Source organism: Microcebus murinus, chromosome 12 (assembly GCF_040939455.1).
Source record: "Microcebus murinus isolate Inina chromosome 12, M.murinus_Inina_mat1.0, whole genome shotgun sequence".
Classification (NCBI taxonomy): Eukaryota; Metazoa; Chordata; class Mammalia; order Primates; family Cheirogaleidae; genus Microcebus; species Microcebus murinus.
Genome location: NC_134115.1, coordinates 84,190,154 through 84,209,560, shown reverse-complemented (window position 1 = coordinate 84,209,560; position 19,407 = coordinate 84,190,154). Strand labels below are relative to the sequence as shown.

Below are 19,407 nucleotides of genomic sequence, written 5' to 3'. Positions count from 1 at the left end.
AAATCATTAGCTGCAGATGTTTTATATTTAGAAAATCCAAAGGAATCACGGAAAAGCTATTAATATGAATATGAATTCAGCAGAGTGGTTAGGTATGGGGTGAATTTATACTAAAAGTAATAGTAATCTCATACATAAGCTATAGCCAGTTAAAATTTCTTCAGTACATGTTCCATTTATATACATTTGCTATAATTTTCTTAACCTAGTAGCATTGACTCATATAATTCATATATGTGGGCAATTATGAGACATTCCTTAGACACTTTAAATAAAGATGATAAGACTATCCTATGGGAGTTGAACTATAAAATTAATTACTGAATGGATAAGAGCAGAGATGTGGAAAGCACCTTAAAGAAACTGTTTTCCAGGTCCAAAATTTGATTATAATCTGAAAGAAGGTATTAACGTATTTGTGTTGGAGGTCCCCAAGATAACCCCCAGGTTCAGTGATTTGCTAGGAAGAGTCACAGGATTCAGGATATGGTCATACTCACTGCTAAGATTTATTACAGTAGAAGGATACAGAGCAAAATCAGCAAAGGAAAAAGCCAGGTGGGGTGAAGAAAACCAGGTGCCGACTTCCAAGGGTCCTATCCCAGTAAAATCACACAGGATGCACTTAATTCTCCCAACAAGTTGTGACCACATGGATTAAACCTTGTTTACCAGGAAAGCTCATTAGGGACTCGGTGCCTAGGGTTTTTATTGGGATCTGATCATACGGGCACTCTGTCTGGCTCATACCAAAATGCAGGGTGCCCAGAAGGAAAGCAGGTGTTCGGATAAACCATCTTATTTGCATAAACAGTCTAGGCAGAGTGAGCCACTCTTTATCAGTTCTGCTAATGATGGGAACCCTCCCCAAATCTAAGTCCCTGGAAGCCAGCCAAGGGCCAGCCTTGTAAGCAGATCTTTCAAAGGATGGCAGTCAAACCTGCTATGCTCTACACAGTATTTAAACAAAGCAAAATAAAAAGAAGATAGAAATTGGTTATCAAGGAAAGTGAAGAAAAAGGAGACCTTGGGAAATAAATAACAGTAATGTCCATTTTAGCATTATCCAAGAGCAAGAGTGGTGGCCTGGCCAAAGACCCCTAAGGCCATCTCTACATTGTGGAAGATCCCTCAATCTGCCTTATCTGAAGAGTGCTCCCCAATATCATTCAACTTATTTACTCCCTTTGTTTTGATTACAAGAAATTTTTAATTTATCTTAATTATTTAATATTTTTGATGTTGTATTATATTAGCAAAGTTGCAAAATCAAAAATTTCAAAAAGGCAGGCATACTGTGAAATCTCTTCCTCCTTCCCAGTCCCAATTCACTAAGTTCCCATCCTTCCCTATGAGTTGTCACTATTATCTGTTTCTTCTTGACCCTTCTAGAAAAAATTTTAAAATGCATATATAAGCCAAAACAAATACGTTATCTTTAGTCTTCTTAGTTATATAAATGATAGTAACATCCTATACAAGGTAATTGGAGTATCCAACCCTTGAAGCATTCATCATTTCTTTGTGTTAAGAACATTTCAATTCTACTTTAGTTTTTTAAATACACAATAAATTATTGTTAACTATAGTCATCTTACTGTGCTACCAAATACAAATACTAGATCCTACTCATTCTATCTAACTGTATTTTTGTTCCCATTGATCATCCCCACTTTATCCCCTGCTTCCCAGTTTTTTCTTATTGCTTTAGAGAAGCGCTTTATATTTTAAGGAGATTAATCCTTTGTAATGTAAGATTTCACATATTTTCTTCAGTTTGTTTTTTGGCTTTTGATTTTGTTTATGCTATATTTATTAATCTTAGCTAATCATAATAGGAAAGTCTTCTAGATCTCAAAAATAACATTTTTTCACCACTTTAATTCAATTTTTTACATTTAAATCTTTGATATAATTGGAATTTATCCTAGTGTATGGCATGAAGTGTGTTTCTGAATGGTGGCTATCCAGTTTTTCTGGATTTGAGCTGTCTTCTTTATCATAGACAAATCTCCAATTTGAGCTGTCATCTTTATCATATACACCGAAGTCCTAAATGTTTTGGAGTCTAATTCTGAACTTTTCATTCTGTTCCCTTAGTTTTCTGCCTACTCTGTGCTAGTGCTGCACATTTTTAATTACTGAGCTTTTAAAGTATGTTTTAATATCTGATAAGTCTAGTTCTCCTTTTTCCTTGTTTTCAGAATTCTTCTGGCTAATCTAATTTTTCCATAAGAACTTTATCATTACCTTTTTCAATTGCAGGGGAAAATGTCTGTGGCTGTTTTTATCGAAGTTGGTTTAAGTTTTTGTTTTTTCTTTTTTGAGACAGAGTCTCACTTTGTTGCCCAGGCTAGAGTGAGTGCTGTGGCATCAGCCTAGCTCACAGGAACCTCAAACTCCTGGGCTCAAGCGATCCTACTGCCTCAGCCTCCCAAGTAGCTGGGACTACAGGCATGTGCCACCATGCCTGGCTAATTTTTGTATATATATTTTTAGTTGGTCAATTAATTTCTTTCTATTTTTAGTAGAGATGGGGTCTCGCTCAGGCTGGTTTTGAACTCCTGACCTCAAGCAATCCGCCTGCCTCGGCCTCCCAGAGTGAGTGCTAGGATTACAGGCGTGAGCCACCACACCCGGCCTGAAGTTGGTTTAAGTTTTAATAAATCAGTGTGATGACGTTTTAGAATGAGTTTGTCTTTAAGAACATAGTATGTCTTCCTATTTGTTCAAGTCATAATTTTTATCATTTAGGAGTGTTTTAAAGTTACTTTTGTTTATTCATTTATTAACTTTACTCCTAACAGGTTTATCTTTCTTTTTGCTTTACCAAACACTTTATGATTTTACTTCCTATGTAGATCTGCCTTCAAAGACAGAATAACCTTTATTATACAAAGAGTACTCTAGTTTGAGTATCAACTTAATTCTCAATGGAAATTACATATTGACATTCTGGTTTTATACATCTTTCTTATGGTCCACAAAAAGAAATGGATCCAGTCTTCACATACCAGGAAATCAGGTTTTAGAGCCTTTAATAGGCTGAAACCAGATCCTAGATCCTGGAAAGTTCATCCTAGTATATATTAGTGTAAATTGCCTGATGGAGAGGCCTCTTAGTATATAGCCAGATAAACTCTCCCTGCAACAGTACAATCATGTATATGCCTTTATTTTAAAAAGCCAATAGTTCATTTAGTAAACTTCACTATTTTAATTGAGAGCCTTTAAGAAAGCATGTTTTGCTTGGTAATTATATGTGAATGGCAGTCTCTTCAGCTGATGTTATTGATGTTTCTACATCTGCTTATGAGTTAAAGGGCTGAATCTATACACTAATGTGCTTTGGAAAATTACTAAGTAACTATCTCTGGTCAAATCTTTAATGAAAGTTTTAAATTCTTATATATTACAGAATTTCACAAACTTGTTTGGACAGCCACTAGTCTGCTTGCTTTCTCCTACAGCATATCCAAAAGCTTTACAAGGTATGTACTGTCATTATCTATTACACCCATAGGTTGCAAATAAACACTATCTACATTTTAGGTAATAATGATCTTTGTTTTTACCTCCCATAATTGTCACATGTGGATTTATGGTGTTTGTATGGCAGGTGTCACTCTGAAATACCCAGAAACTGCCAACAACCAGACTTCCTTAATGTGCTACCATTAGGCCTTGAGATAATTCATCTCTGAGAAAGAGGTAGTCTTGTCCCTTGCTGTTGGGGAACACATGATTTGTAAATTTTAAAATTTGTTTTACAGGTGTTTGTTTTGATATGCTTGTCATATCCATATAGCATGATTTCTTTCCTATATCTTTGGTTACATATTTTAGTCATCTTTTAAGAGTATAAGATTGCTAGTTCAGGAAACTTCTCAGTCTGTGCCTGAGTTAGGATAACCTAACTGGCACAAATTAAAGAGTTTCTTTTATTTGCATTTTTACCTTGCTGTGTTCTTTAAATAGAAGAACCTCTTCTAAGATGGCCAGAGAGACAGATTAGTGTTTTGCCCATGTCTCCAATAGCTGAGAATTGAAAGACTTTTGCCCTTGATGATTTATCCTTAATTAGTAACACATAAAATCTAATTCTAACTCCCAGTCATTTAGTAGGTAAAATACTAAACAAACCTTAACACTGTTTTAGCAGTACTTGTCACTGTTTCACTATCTCCCTGACTGTGAATAGTGCTGATGTCTCTCTGTGGGAGATGGCATTTTACTGCTACTTCCCAGCCAGAAGTCCTGTCTGCTGACATAGTTTGACACAGGAAGTGATGGTCAGCATTTGAATGCCTGAGAGAAGCTGGAGACTTTCACCGTTGTTTTAAGGTAAGTTCTGCTGTTCAACAGGGAAAAATATGTAGAAATATTTTAGTTCATGTATCCAATAGTCAAACTACTAAGGGATAGAACTTACCTTCAAACAACGGTAAAATTCTCCTGCTTTGAGGATTTTGTTATCCTGTTTCCTAGCATTTCTAGAAGAATGTGATCCTGTCCAGTTACTCGAGAGTACTTTTTGCTCTCAATCTGTCTTATCATGATGAACTTTTATTTAAAATTGCATGGTCAAATGGATTAATATCAAGATTAATTGGTCTAAAAGACTATTGTATAAGGGAGAAAAACACAGACAAACTGAATTTGAATCCCGACTTAGCCACTTACTAGCTGTGTGACTTTGGGAAGTTACTCAGCCATTCTGTGCCTCAATTTCTTCATCTGTCAAATGGAAATAATAATAGTAGCTACCTCATAGAATAATGCTGGGCACATAGGAAGTTTTCAGTATGTGCTTTGATTATTAGTAATATGCTTAGTTGTAATATATGTCCTTAACATTTTTTTGTCCAGTATCCTGTCATGCTATAAAGCTTATACTTCTAACATGTTAAATGAATTGTTCAGTTACACAGGAAATTCAAAATTCTTTTGTGAGAAACATTTTGGGTTTATCCATAGGCGTTATTGCTACTTACCTCTCTGCAAAAGGGGTTGGTCCTCGATGTGGGCATAAAACTAGCAGATCTACAAGTAACTGGAATGTCATAGAAGGTTCCTGCATTTCTGGTATCTAAAGCCTATAGTTCTCTCGTTAGCCAAGAGTCACTTCATTCATTCAACAAACATTTATTCAACGTTTCATTGTCAGATACTATGCTAGGCACAGGAGATAGCACTCTGGCCTGAAAAACACAATTGTTTCTCACCGAGCCAAATGTCAAGTAGAAAATATAGGCAACCCAACAGGCAATTACTGTAAGTGTTTCACAGGAGGGTGCACAGGAACACGTATGAGGAACTCCTAACTAGCATGTGAGGGTGAAAGAAGGAGATGAGATGATATCTGAAGCGCATTTTGAGAACATGTAGAATTAGATGGGCACAGGGCAGTGAAAGGCCGAGAGTATTCCTGCAGAGAATTTGCAGTGCTTTGGACCTGAGCTAAGACAGCTTTTGACACAAATTAAAGTAGCTCCTTCTAGCTCAAGGGTGGAGTTTGGAATTATGTGACTGAGTTATAAAAAAGCTTTTAAGATTCGTTGATTGGCCGGCATGGTGGCTCACACCTGTAATCCTAGCACTCTGGGAGGCCAAGGCTGGTGGATCACTCTCAAGGTCAGGAGTTAGAAACCAGCCTGAGCAAAAGTGAGACCCCGGCTCTACTAAAAATAGAAATTAATTGGCCAACTAAAAATACATAGGAAAAAAAATTAGCTGGGCATGGTGATGCATGCCTGTAGTCCCAGCTACTCGGGAGGCTGAGGCAGGAGGATCACTTGAGACCAGGAGTTTGAGGTTGCTGTGAGCTAGGCTGCTGCCCTGGCACTCTAGCCCAGGCAACAGAGTAAGACTCTGTCTCAAAAAAAAAAAAAAGATTTGTTGATCAATATAAGTGGAGGATAATGGGGTATGGGTTGAACATCCCTCATCTGAAAATCTGAAATCCGAAATGCTTCAAAATTTGAAAGTTTTTGAGTGCTAACACGACACCAAAAGTGGAAATTCTATGCATAAATTATTGAGCACAAACTTTTTTTTATGCACAAAATATTGTATAAAATTACCTTCAGCCTATGTGTGTAAGATGTATATGAAATAGAAATAAATTTTGTGTTTAGATTTGGGATCGATCCCCAAGATATCTCATTATGTATATGCAAATATCCCAAAATCCCAAATCTGAAACACTTCTGGTTCCAAGGATTTCACATAAGGTATACTCAACTTGTACCATCAAAAGGTTTTAAACAGAGGAGTAGCATGAAGGAGCATTCAGTTAATCTCTTAAAGAACAAATTGGGTGGAACATGGATGGAAATAGGGTGATGGTGGTGGCTGGAGCTAGAGTAGTAACTGGGTATCTGGCTTCAATAGATACCAAGCCAATAAAACCAGTGGGACTTGGTGATGGACTGACAAAGTGTTGGGAGGAAGGCAGGAATGAACTTGCAGGCTTCTGGCTAAGGTGCTACTTGATGAGAAGCATATTTGTAGAGAACAAAAAGGGAAAGAATTTGCTTTCTGTTGTTGATGCATTATGTTTGAGTTGCCTTTGAGACTTAGATTGAATATAGTAGTCTAGAGCAACACTGTCCAATAAAAATATAATGTGTAAAATATGTAATTATTAATTTTTTAGTGCCCAGATTTTAAAAGTAAAAACAAGGGGGTAGGGGAGGACAACAAAGAAAAAAGTAAAAATAAACAGGTAAAGTTAGTGTTGACAATAAATCTTCTTGTATTGAGGCTTTGAAATTCAGTGTGTATTTTATTCTTCATAGTGTGCCTCAGTGTATACCAGTCACCAGTCATTTTAAGTGTGCAGTAGCTACTGCAGTACAGTACAGAGCTGGGCCTAAGGAATTCAATCTGGGCTGCAGAGAGGGAATTAGGATTCAGTAGCCATATAAATGGTAACTAATATCATGATAGTAGTAGAGATCAGTTATGTGAAGGGCCAAAAAAAGAAAATACTCATATGTAAGGGACAGGCAGAGAAAGAGCAACTAACAAAGGAGAATGGAAAAGATTGGCAATTCTACTACACATCAGAGAATTCTATCATTGATAGCCTTTGATCTAACACTTGCCATATTTGGATGAAATTTGTTAGTTGGGAGTAAAAAATGGTAAGGACTATGTTCATTTTCCATTTCTCTTAAGTTTACTAGGTCCTCTTTTAAGTTTGTTCACAGAAAGCAACATAACTGGTATATGTTTTTGTAGCTTCATGTAAAGTCTGTTTTGTTGAATTATGATTTAATGATATAGCTTTAATTTTATACATTATCAGTATATTAAAATGTTCCTCGTGTGTATCCCTTATTTTTTTGCAAAACTATTGTCTCTATATATAACATGTTTGTTATTACAGATCAATCTCAACGAGGTAGCCTCTTCACTCTCTTTTTGAACAATCCTCTAATGGCCTTCCTATTTGTCTCTGGATTGTCAAGCATGCGTAGAGGCCTGTGGGAAAAATGTCAAGAATATCTTCGAAAAATCAACCGTGATATTGCCCAGCTACTGACCCATTCACGTTCAATAGGTACCCTCCTAATCTAACTGCACACTTAACAGAATGTACTATAATGGCTTAAAATGGTTACATATTTTAAATTGTTTGAATTTTTAAAGGTATTTGTCCCAGACAGGAAAGTTGAGAAGACTTTCCTGAAGTCTCCTTCCCTTTGAAATGTAATCTCCATTTAGACACCCTTTTACTGTCGCCTTTCTCCTCTTTGCAGATCAGGCGTTTCTCCAGTTTTTTGGAGATGAATTTCTTCGCTTACTTCTCACAAGATTTATTTTTTGTTCAGCCACCATGAGGATGCACAAGATTTTTCGGGTAGGTAAAGAATATTATTGATTGATTGATTGATTGTTTGTTTTTTAGAGACATGGTCTTGCTCTGTCACCTAGGCTAGAGTGCAGTGGCATGATCATACCTCACTGTAACCTCGAGCTCCTGGGCTCAAGCGATCCTCCCTCCTTGGCCTCCCAAAGTGTTAGAATTACAGGCATGAAAAGGAAAATTATTAAAGACCATATTTTTTTTTTTTTTTTTTTTTTTTTTTTTTTGAGACAGAGTCTCACTTTGTTGCACAGGCTAGAGTGAGTGCCATGGCGTCAGCCTAGCTCACAGCAACCTCAAACTCCTGGGCTCAAGCAATCCTTCTGCCTCAGCCTCCCGAGTAGCTGGGACTACAGGCATGCGCCACCATGCCCGGCTAATTTTATATATATATATATATTAGTTGGCCAATTAATTTCTTTCTATTTATAGTAGAGATGGGGTCTTGCTCTTGCTCAGGCTGGTTTCGAACTCCTGACCTCAAGCAATCCGCCCGCCTCGGCCTCCCAGAGTGCTAGGATTACAGGCGTGAGCCACCGCGCCCGGCCTAAAGACCAATTTTATTATTTAGGTATTTAAGAATAATGTGTTACATTTTACCTATATTAAATAGATCTTAAATAATATTTATAAATGAATATGTAAAGTATAAAGATTAATAATGTTAAGGCATGTCTGAATGCCTAACACCCTGTTTAAGAAGTAGGATATTTTAATTTCATTACCTTTAAGGGCTCTCTGTAGATCCTCCCTGATCCTATCTCCCTCTCAAACGAAACTGACATCCTGAATTTTATAATTATCATTCACTTTTCTTTATAGTTTTTCCACATGTGTTTATATTTCTAAACAATTTATGATGGATCTATATTGTATGCATTCTTCTATAGCTTGCTTTTTTCCAATCAAGATTATATTCTTGAGAGTGAGCTACACTGATAACTATAAACTTCTTCATTCATTTTGTTTAAATATATAATACTAGGCATTATTTGACTATCTATCACAAATTACTTATCCATTTTACTGATAATAGACGTTTGAGTTATTTCCAGTTTTTTATTATTATATAAACAATGCCACTGTGAAATTCATGTATCTATTTCCTGGTACATATATGTAAGATTTTTTCTGGAGAATACACCAAATAGTGGAATCGCAAGGTCGGAAGATATAAGTATATTTAACTTTACTAGGTAATGCCAAACTGTTTTCCAAAGTGGTTGTATCAGTTTGCCTTCCACCACTGAAGATGCTATCGTTGTTATAGAAAAAGCTGTGAAAGCCTCAAACAGTATGTTCCCATTGGAGAAAACTGTGTCTAGATATTGCACATGACTTCATAGTATTTACCACAAAGCCAGTCAACAAAATCATGAGATTGTGGACATGACAAAAAATGGTGGGGGATGAAGAGTTGTAAGTTATAGGTTTTGGAGAAATTCCAGAGCTAACAGATATCACACCAGAGGAATTAACAGAAGATGACTGGATGGAGATGAGTACTTCTGAACCAGTGTCAGACAATGAGGAAGAATACACAGAAGTAGCAGTGCCAGAAAGCAAATTGAAATTCGGCAGTCTGGTAGAGGGTTCCAATTATTCAAGACTTAGCTTTTGATTTATGTGACATGGACACTGCTGTGATATGGGCACTGAAACTAAAGCAAATGGTGGAAGAAGGACTGCTACCGGATAGAAATATTTTTGAGGAAATGAGAAAGCAAAACAGTTGGAGAGAAATTATGATGTGTTTCTGTAAAGTTACACCGAGTGTGCCTGCTTCTCCTGCCTCCCTTCCAGCTCTGCCACCCCTGAGACAGCAAGGCCAGCCCTTCCCCTTCCTCCTCCTCTTTAGCCTACTCATTGTGAAAAGACCACCACGAAGACCTTTCTGGTGAACCGCTTCCACTTTTGTTCAGGCTGGTCCTGAACTTCCCAGCTCAAGCAGTCCTTTATACCTTAGCCTCCCAGAGTGTTGGTACTACAGGCATAAGCCACTGTGCTCGGCCCGGAGTCTCTTTTATATATCCCCTATTTCAACAAATATTCTCTACTTTGGAAGATATTTGATCAGGACTCAAACATCTCCCAGCCTGGTGTGTGCTGAGTGAATCGTTTAGTTTATAATCCCGCAGTAGTTCTTGGTTTTATGTATTGTTTTGTTTTCTCCTTTTTTAGGGCTTTTGAATATTTTATTTTTGTAACTTCTCTTAGTATTTAATGTGGTAAAATAAAAATTTCATTTTTGTATTGTATAATGAGTGAGCTCTACAGGCAAAGAGAGATACAAGTGACATTTGACTATATGAAGTATCATGTGAATTTCATAGCAAAGCAGCGACTTATTTCTTCATGAAATTTTTTGTTTTTCGAGACAGAGTCTCGCTTTGTTGCCCAGGCTAGAGTGAGTGCCGTGGCGTCAGGCTAGCTCACAGCAACCTCAAACTCCTGGGCTCAAGCAGTCCTCCTGCCTCAGCCTCCCAAGTAGCTGGGACTATAGGCATATGCCACCATGCGTGGCTAATTTTTTCTCCATATATTTTTAGTTGGCCAATTAATTTCTTTCTATTTATAGTAGAGACGGCTCTCGCTCTTGATCAGGCTGGTGTCGCTCTTGATCAAGCTGGTGTCGAACTCCTGGCCTTGAGCTATCCTCCACCCTCGGCCTCCTAGAGAGCTAGGATTAGAGGTGTGAGCCACTGCCTGGCCCTTCAGGAAGTTTTTATTGTGAGGCAAAAATTATAATTTGTAGAATTTACCAAATGAAGAAGATTTTCCAAATGAGAATTACTTGATTGTTAAAACTATCTCCTTTTGTTTACATGTCAAATTTTTTTGTTTTCTTTTGTTATTCCTTTTCTCCCTGTTTTTTATCCTGATTTTTATTCACCTTTTTAATACTGCCTTAATTCTTTTTCACTGTCTTTGCTAATATTCTTAGAATTCTCATCCATTTTCATGGTTTCACAATCTCCATAAAGATTATATCATTGGGCCAGGCGGGTTGGCTCACGCCTGTAATCCTAGCTCTCTGGGAGGCCAAGGCGGGCAGATTGCTCGAGGTCAGGAGTTCAAAACCAGCCTGAGCAAGAGCGAGACCCCATCTCTACTATAAATAGAAAGAAATTAATTGGCCAACTAATATACATAGAAGAAATTGGCCGGGCATGGTGGCGCATGCCTGTAGTCCCAGCTACTTGGGAGGCTGAGGCAGGAGGATCACTTGAGCCCAGGAGTTTGAGGTTGCTGTGAGCCAGGCTGACGCCACGGCACTCACTCTAGCCTGGGCAACAAAGTGAGACTCTGTCTCAAAAAAAAAAAGATTATATTATTGTTTATATTACTCCTCAAACTTATCTTCTGAGATACAGCCCTGAGTTTTCAAATTCTAGTTGAGGAACAGTTCTATCAGTATTACCCTATTACCTCAATAAAATATACCTAAAATGTGAGACTTTATACTCTTCCCAAATTATCTCATCCTTTACCTCCCTTTTTCTCTCAGTGGCTTTCAACTCTTCTATCAAGTCATCGTGCATTCCTGGAATCTTGCAGTCATTTTTGATATCTCTTTCTCCTATAATGAATTGCCAAGGCCCATTAATTTGTCCTTTCTTGTGTTGTTTTTTTTTTTTTTTTTTTTTTTTTTTTTTGGGACAGAGTCTCACGCTGTTGCCCGGGCTAGAGTGCTGTGGTGTGTTAGCCTAGCTCACAGCAACCTCAAATTCCTAGGCTTAAGCAATCCTTCTTCCTCGGCCTCCCGAATAGCTGAGACTATAGGCACACACCATCTCACCTAGCTAATTTTTTGTATTTATTTTTAGTTGGCCAATTAATTTGTTTCCATTTTTTTTTTTTAGTAGAGACTGGGTCTCGCTCTTGCTCAGGCTGGTTTCGAACTCCTGACCTCAAGCAATCCGCCTGCCTCGGCCTCCCAGAGTGCTAGGATTACAGGCGTGAGCAACTGCGTAATTTGTGCTTTTTGTGTCTTTCCCTCATGTTCATTTGCAATGCAACAACTATGTATTCATTTAACAGATAATTGTTGACTTTCTCTATGTGCTAGGATTTCCCCCAGGAAGCATGAATTTTTAAGGTTTCCACATGATACAATATAGTGCATAGCAACAATAAGCTTCAGTAATCATTGTGGAATAACTCACTAAATGAATATATTAAGTTGAACCTTGTGAAATTGTCATTTTTAGAGGACAAAATGGTCAAATGTCAGCAATTCATTATTCAACAAATATATTACCAGTAAGAATCATACCAATATAGGCCAGGTCCAGTGGCTCACACCTGTAATCCCAAAGTTTTGGGAGGCTGAAGTGGGAGTATTGCTTGAGCCCTGGAGTTCAAGACAAGCCTTGGCAGAATAGCAAGACTCCATCTCTGAAACAAATTTTTTTTTTTTTTGAGACAGAGTCTCACTTTGTTGCCCAGGCTAGAGTGAGTGCTGTGGCATCAGCCTAGCCCACAGCAACCTCAGTCTCCTGTGCTCACGCGATCCTACTGCCTCAGCCTCCCAAGTAGCTGGGACAACAGGCATGCGCCACCATGCCCGACTAATTCTTATGTATATGTATGTATTTTTTAGTTGGTCAATTAATTTCTTTCTATTTATAGTAGAGATGGGGTCTCGCTCTTGCCCAGGCCGGTTTTGAACTCCTAACCTCAAGCAATCTACCCGCCTTGGCCTCCCAGAGTACTAGGATTATAGGCGTGAGCCACTGTGCCCGGCCTAAAACAAATTTTTTTTTTAAAAAAAGAATCACACCTCCTAGCACACTGGGAGGCCGAGGCGGGCGGATTGCTCAAGGTCAGGAGTTCAAAACCAGCCTGAGCGAGACCCTGTCTCTACTATAAAAATAGAAAGAAATTAATTGGCCAACTAATATATATATATAAAATTAGCCGGGCATGGTGGCGCGTGCCTGTAATCCCAGCTACTCGGGAGGCTGAGGCAGGAGGATCGCTTGAGCCCAGGAGTTTGAGGTTGCTGTGAGCTAGGCTGACACCACGGCACTCACTCTAGCCTGGGCAACAAAGCGAGACTCTGTCTCAAAAAAAAAAAAAAAAGAATCACACCAATATAAAGGAAAAAAATATATATTAAATTGCTCCTTAATGCTGTACCAATGTTGTATAAAATTTTCTCTCATTAGACTACAAAAATTGACTTTTCTCTTTTTTGTCTATCAGGAAACACGAAATTATCCAGAATCATATCCACAACTGCCAAGGGATGAAACAGTAGAGAATCCTCATCTCCAGAAGCACATTTTGGAATTAGCATCCATTCTGGATGTTCGAAACGTGTTCTTTGAGAATACCATAGATGACTATTAAAAGAAAAATTCTCTTGAAACAATTTTTCATTTTCCACAGATTTTAAATGGTGCAGTTTTCTAATGTGATAACAGACACATAGTGGTGTTACGTAGTTTTTATTTTTTAATTTAGGACCACCATTTTAAAAACAAACTGAAAAAAAGGTTCAAACTTTTAGGGTAACTTTTAAAATGCAATCTTTCAGGTCTTTTAAAATCTCAACTAATCTTGGAATTTTTATTTTTTGATTTTGAGGTATAGATACTTACCTTCAACATCTAATCTTATAAGGTTAAATAGTCACCATTCTCACCCTGAGAGGAATAAATCATTTATTTTTGTATAATGAGGTAAATCCAACTCTTATACTTGGAGATAAGTTAAAAGTCTGGGTTTGGAAAATATGTAATTATTCATAATGATGAAACTAGCCACCATGGACTGTTGAAAATCAAGAACAGAGTCCTTTCATAATATTTCTTTTCATTCCAAGTTAGTTGGTAGAAAAATGTGTGATTCCATGAAGCATGATCAGGACAGATCTTGAAATCCTTTTTTAAGTACTGTCAATTTCAGAAACCATGTAAGATTGATTTGCATCTAAAAGCTAGGTACTTAATTGGGGGCTTAAGATGACAAATATTACTTGGAATGTGTGAGTCCTGTGTTTTCATGAGATTTGTTTACATGTTTTGTTTTCTTTGTAGTCTTCGAATGATGGAAATGAGAAAAGAAACACTTAAATATTTCAGTCAAAAAAATCAGGTTGTTGGTTTCATAAGACAGTGTCTTCAGTTGGAATTCTGTTTAAACTCTTAGCTTATGAGATCAAGTTTAAAGACTGTCTGGATTGACCTCTGTGACAAAAAGTACAGAGTTCTTAATCTTTTTGCCTAGCTCAAATTTATGAGACTTAAAAGTCAGAGATTTTATTAATTTAGGTTGGGGTAACTGGCTATTATGAAACTGCAAATGTAAGTTGGTTTTGCATGGACAATTTGGAAATAAGATTTGTTAAAACTCCTTGTATTTAGTATTTTATAGTCATGCACAAATTTATTATTTTAAATAGTACTCAGTGTTTAACATAAAGATCTTTGTGGGTTTCTTCCCTGTCATCCCCTTCATAATTTCAGTCCCTACCTATGAAGTCCTCCCCCACTTTTTTTTTTTTTTCTTGCACAGCATTCTAGTTCTGAAATCTGTGAATGAAAGGCTTCTACCTAATTTTCTGTGCAGGCTCACATTCTACCCATCAGTCCTGGGGGAAATGACGTGATTGTTTTTGGCGTTTCTTTCCTATGTCACCAGGGAAATTTTCTATAATATTTAACTTGGTTTTTCATTTCTGGTGAGACTAATTTGGGTCTAAATTATTCCCATTCAATTTTTCATCTGAAGTCTGAAAGTTATTGTTCTTGGGTTTGGGGACTTTGGAGTGTTTTGTTTAGTTTTAAAATTTATTTTTGTTCTTTGAAATAGTTTCTTTGCTAGCTGGTTGCTTTCATTTTCAGATAAAGACTGCATTCCTTTTTTTTAGTACATTAATAAACTTCATAGCTTTCCTTTCATAACAGTGTTCATCTGAACTACAGCAATAGACTGTTTTTAGTTATCTGACCTTTTGTTTCAATTCCCCTGAAGTCCTGTGCCAGATATACTGCCACCAACACATATTTTCCTGTTCTCTGGTGTTTAAAATAATATTTATTGTCCTGAGCTTTATCATCACCTGTTAAGCATAAAGAACACTGGTCTGAGAACTAGGAGACCTGAGTTCTAATCCTGGCTTTCTTGGTAACTAGTGTTATGCCTTTTGACAAGTGTCTTCATGTCTTTGCTTGTTAGTGTTCTCATCTGTAAAATGAAGGGATTGGCCTGAGGTCCTTTTCAACTCTACGATTTTATAATTTGGATCTGTTTCCAAAAATATTGATTTTCCTACCCTTGGCGTAGGAAAACTAGTTATCCTGATTTTAGAGTACGTAACATTTTCTTTTCTAGATCGTATTTACTTAGATTTTTTTCAAGAAAATATCTAGGACCCACTTAGCTGTTTTAGAAACTAGTTCAGAGAAAGACTTCGCCTGAAGAAATTAGAGCTTTTATGATTAAAAACATGGTTGTCTAACAACAAGGGATCTTAGAAATCACAACTAGGATAGATAGTAGTGCAGTTCCTTACTGGGAGGGGACTGAAGGGATCTTGAATCTTCAAAGAGAGGAAAACTGTGAGAGAAAATCCTAAATGATTGTTTCATTTATGCCTTAAACAAAATGTGTGTCGAACAACCACTATACTCTAGATTTTCTTCTGGGCACTGGGGATGCGGACAAAGTAGACTTAAAAATCTTGGTGATCATGAAGTTTACATTGTATTATAGTAGAAAGAATAAGGCAATAAATATGAGTAATTAAATTTATGTTAGGATGAAGAAGTAGGATGGAGAAAAGGTGGGATGATAAGAAAGATCCTTTTTTGAGAGAAGAACAATATTTAACAGATTGATTAAGCTGGTTGCAGTGGTGTGCCCTGTAGTCCCAGCTACTTGGGAGACTGAGACAAGAGGATTACTTGAACCCAGAGTTTGAGGCCTGCCTTGGCAACATAGTGAGACCCGTCTCTAAAAAAGAAAGAAAGAAAAAATAGTCATCAGGTTAGGGTTCATTGGGAAGGTCACATTTGCACAAACACTTTGTGTTTGTTTTTCTTTACCTTTTGTCATGAAAGTTTTAAACATACACAGAGTTTAATGAACGCTTCTCGTATCTTTCACCCAGCTTCTACATTTGAAAGTATTACTTTAATCGAGGAAGAAGAAATGTAAAAGGACAATCACCCAATGGGCTTGAGGAGACAGTAGCAAACAATCTCATTTTTCTAAATGCATACCAGTACCTCCTTTATAAAAATGTTAAACTCTATTTATTTAATTTTAGAATTCATAAACATTTAAATCTTAGAATGAAAAATGAAGCAAAACAATGGGAAAGAGGACTTTTCTGTTTTCAAGTTGCACAAACTCTCCCTGGAGCTTCTGATGCAGTCTCTCATCTCCCTTAAGATCACTGTAAACAAAATAAAAAGTGTAACATTACAAGAAGTCAGTTATACACAAAACAAAATGAAGCACAATGGACTTTTCCCTTTTGTTATATATATATTTCTGAAGTTGGTGAAGCAACTATCTTCCCAATTTTACAGAAAAGAAAGCTGAGACCCAAAAAGCTATTCAAAGTGATAAAAGCTAGAACTAAAACTCATATCTCCTAATCTCAGCCCAGTCTTCTCTACTGAAAGCTCAGACTGCTTTCTAGAATGAACAAGAAAATGTTCTATAACAGACAAAAAAATGTTTAATAATAAACAAGAAAAAAATAGAGATTTATATTTTGGCACAAAAGCTTATGGTAATTTTTTCTGTATCAATTTTGAAACCAGTGAATCAGTCAGCCCTAGCAAATTCTTATTAATTATAAAAATTCATAAGTCAGTCATTTTATCTTTTATTTTAGCCAGGATGTATTCTTCCTCTGTGTGTGTGTGTGTGTGTGTGTGTATGTGTTTATCCTAGAAAGTGGTGCTATCATAACCCCTCAAAGCACAGAATTTATTGTACCCTTTATATTTTTACCAAATTGAAATATTTCAAGATTATAGAAGCAAAGTGCAATCCAGTTGTGGCTGAAATTTTCCTAATATAAATCTGGGTTTCACCCCCCACCCTACCCCCAGCACACACACTTCTAGCTACTGCTCTTCATTTTCTTGGTGCAATAGAATCCCCTGAACCAGATTAGGTGGTAATTGTACTGAATTTAGTCAAGGTAAGGGGACAAGTGACAAATCAGATTTATGTATTAATTATATAACTTTAACATTCTTCTCCAACTTTAATCTCTGACCTGTGTGATTAGTAACATTCTGTCTCTGAGAAGTAGTTTGGACCCTGGCGAAAAATCTTGTATATATAGTTATGGGGACTTGTTATCAGCCTGATATACAGAGAACATTCTGGAATGGAAATGTAGTAAGGTGCCAAAGTCTGCTAACTTGGCCACTGCTGGTGATTCAGAGCCACCTGCTCATCCTAAGTGAGTAAAAGATTTGATATGAATATGAATGCTATCAATCTTCTGGTGATATTTTGGGTGTATATGTTCCTGTGTGTATGTTTGGAGAATATTAAGGGTATTTTCATTGAGGGCTCTTTTGTTGACTTTATTTATTTGAAATTCTTATTTGATTTGTAATAGCATATGTATATTTTTGTGATGCTAAATGCAATCTGTGTATACTTTTTGTATATATGTGTACATATTTGTAAATATATTGGTATGCAATGATACAGTATGTGTATATTATATACCCATACCCATTGTGGGCTGAATTTATTTAAGTTCTGTGAGGACATCCTAGTGGCATTGTTCATGCTGCTGTAATTAGATTGTGAGTGTATCTCATTCATGAGCTTCTATTTTGAGGGGCTTGTGTTTGGATAAAATGGCCTGATTTGGAGTTGAAATTAGAATATGAAGATCTTAACAGAAAGCTGGACATTGTTAGCTTTAAAATCATCTGCAAATTTTTATTTAAAATGACAAATTAGCGGTACAAAACCGAAAAACCTAAGTATGTGAAAATGAGACACCAGCAGATTCTTAAGCTATATTAGTCCTTTATTTTCTTGACCCATATTTGAGTATTATTACTCAGTAGTAAATTATTTATATTGGGACCTAATCAAGGGTCTATGGGAAAAGATACTTTGATCACATTTAAAAATAGTTAGCAAAATGTCTATTAAATGGGGGAAATACGTTCCCAGTTGTCATTTCTATACCTGATACTAAATTTTAATTTTGGAACAGTTTTTTTGTCAGTGCGCCTCTTTTTATATATGTCTCTGTGAGGCAGAAAAGGGGGCATTAGCTAAGGGAAGGCCTAACCAAAGTAGAGTAGGATTTATTGAGGTTGTTAATCTGTATATTTGCAGCAGCTGTGATTAATTTAGTTCTGTCTTGGCATTTCCGACCATAGATTTTTCTTATTGGAATCTCATATCAAAGATGAGTATGCTAATCTGAGAAAATGCTTCCAGTGAATAAAATGCCTCCAGTTATATTGCTGTGTCTCTGTGAGACCACTTGTGTTCTGCAAGTTGATGATATATTCACACATGAAGTAGAATTCTTAATAATAGATGCATGGTGTGCTATAAAAATCTGGGCCTTCAAACCTCTCCCAAGGATGGTATGGTTGGGGAGGATGAGAGAATAGTAAATATGTGCAGTGCCAGTTTGTGAACCTATGGATTATCAATGAGTATCAATGTTCGATTACTCCGGTCATCAGTTGACATGTGTATTTGCATGAAAGGGTGTAGGAGATGTTTAATATACATTGAATACATTCACTGCAGAAATTAAATAGAGGCTATTTTGCATGATAAAATATAACTGCAAAGCAACTTTTTACCTCATTATTCTTCAGAAGATTAACTCCCTGGTCCAACATTAAATTATCTTGAAATAGAGAAATTAGTTCAGGAGTCAGTTTTATCACCCCCAAAATGTTATATTTGCCACTTGGTTGTATTTTTATAAAACAGCCAACTATTCATAACACTTTTCAATTACGGTATTAAATTTTAAAATAATAGCCTTTTTCTTGAATAATATTAAAATTTAGTAATGTGTTATTTCCCCAAAATCAGTGAAAATGTCCATAGGATCAGATGTTTCTGTTGTTTGAGTAACCAAATCATTTTTTTTTTTTTTTTTTTTTTTGCAATTTGAGAGTGGTAGAACCAATATTATGTTACTTAAAATTCATGGAACTGACTCAGGCTCCATATGGACATTAATTTGAGGAGAGAAGCAACAATAAAAAGTGCAATTGGTAATACTCTGACCCTGACAGGTATAAAGCCAGTAACTTTGCAGTTGAATAAGGTAAGAACTGTTGAGAAAACCCAGTCTTTCCCCCCATCCTCCTGCACTCTTATACATTGATACTTTTTACACCTATTCATACAGTACCTCCCAGTCTTTCCTGGATCCCGGGACCACTTAAAAGGGGGGGGAAAAGCAAAGCAATTCATCTTCCTCAAACTAGAATTTCAAAGCATAATATTACACTATGTCCCAGCTATTGATTTTGAACAGAAACACTTATTTAAGCATGCCTTATGTT

General features: G+C 36.6%; 1 protein-coding gene across 3 annotated transcripts in view; it reads left to right on the top strand.

The window, feature by feature from the left end:
- SCAI (suppressor of cancer cell invasion) overlaps positions 1 to 17,556 on the top strand; it is a 117,149-nt gene extending 99,593 nt beyond the window's left edge. Inside the window, exons 15-18 of one of the 3 annotated variants that reach the window (XM_012771887.3) lie at positions 3,419 to 3,491; positions 7,394 to 7,567; positions 7,767 to 7,867; positions 13,082 to 17,556. In XM_012771887.3, the coding sequence (XP_012627341.2) occupies positions 3,419 to 3,491; positions 7,394 to 7,567; positions 7,767 to 7,867; positions 13,082 to 13,228 (495 nt within the window). In that variant the 3' untranslated portion in view covers positions 13,229 to 17,556. Of the gene's footprint in view, positions 1 to 3,418; positions 3,492 to 4,201; positions 7,568 to 7,766; positions 7,868 to 13,081 lie in introns of those variants that run through there. The other 2 variants (XR_012922143.1, XM_076009034.1) reach the window with 2 other exon arrangements.
- Positions 17,557 to 19,407: the final 1,851 nt, after the last annotated feature.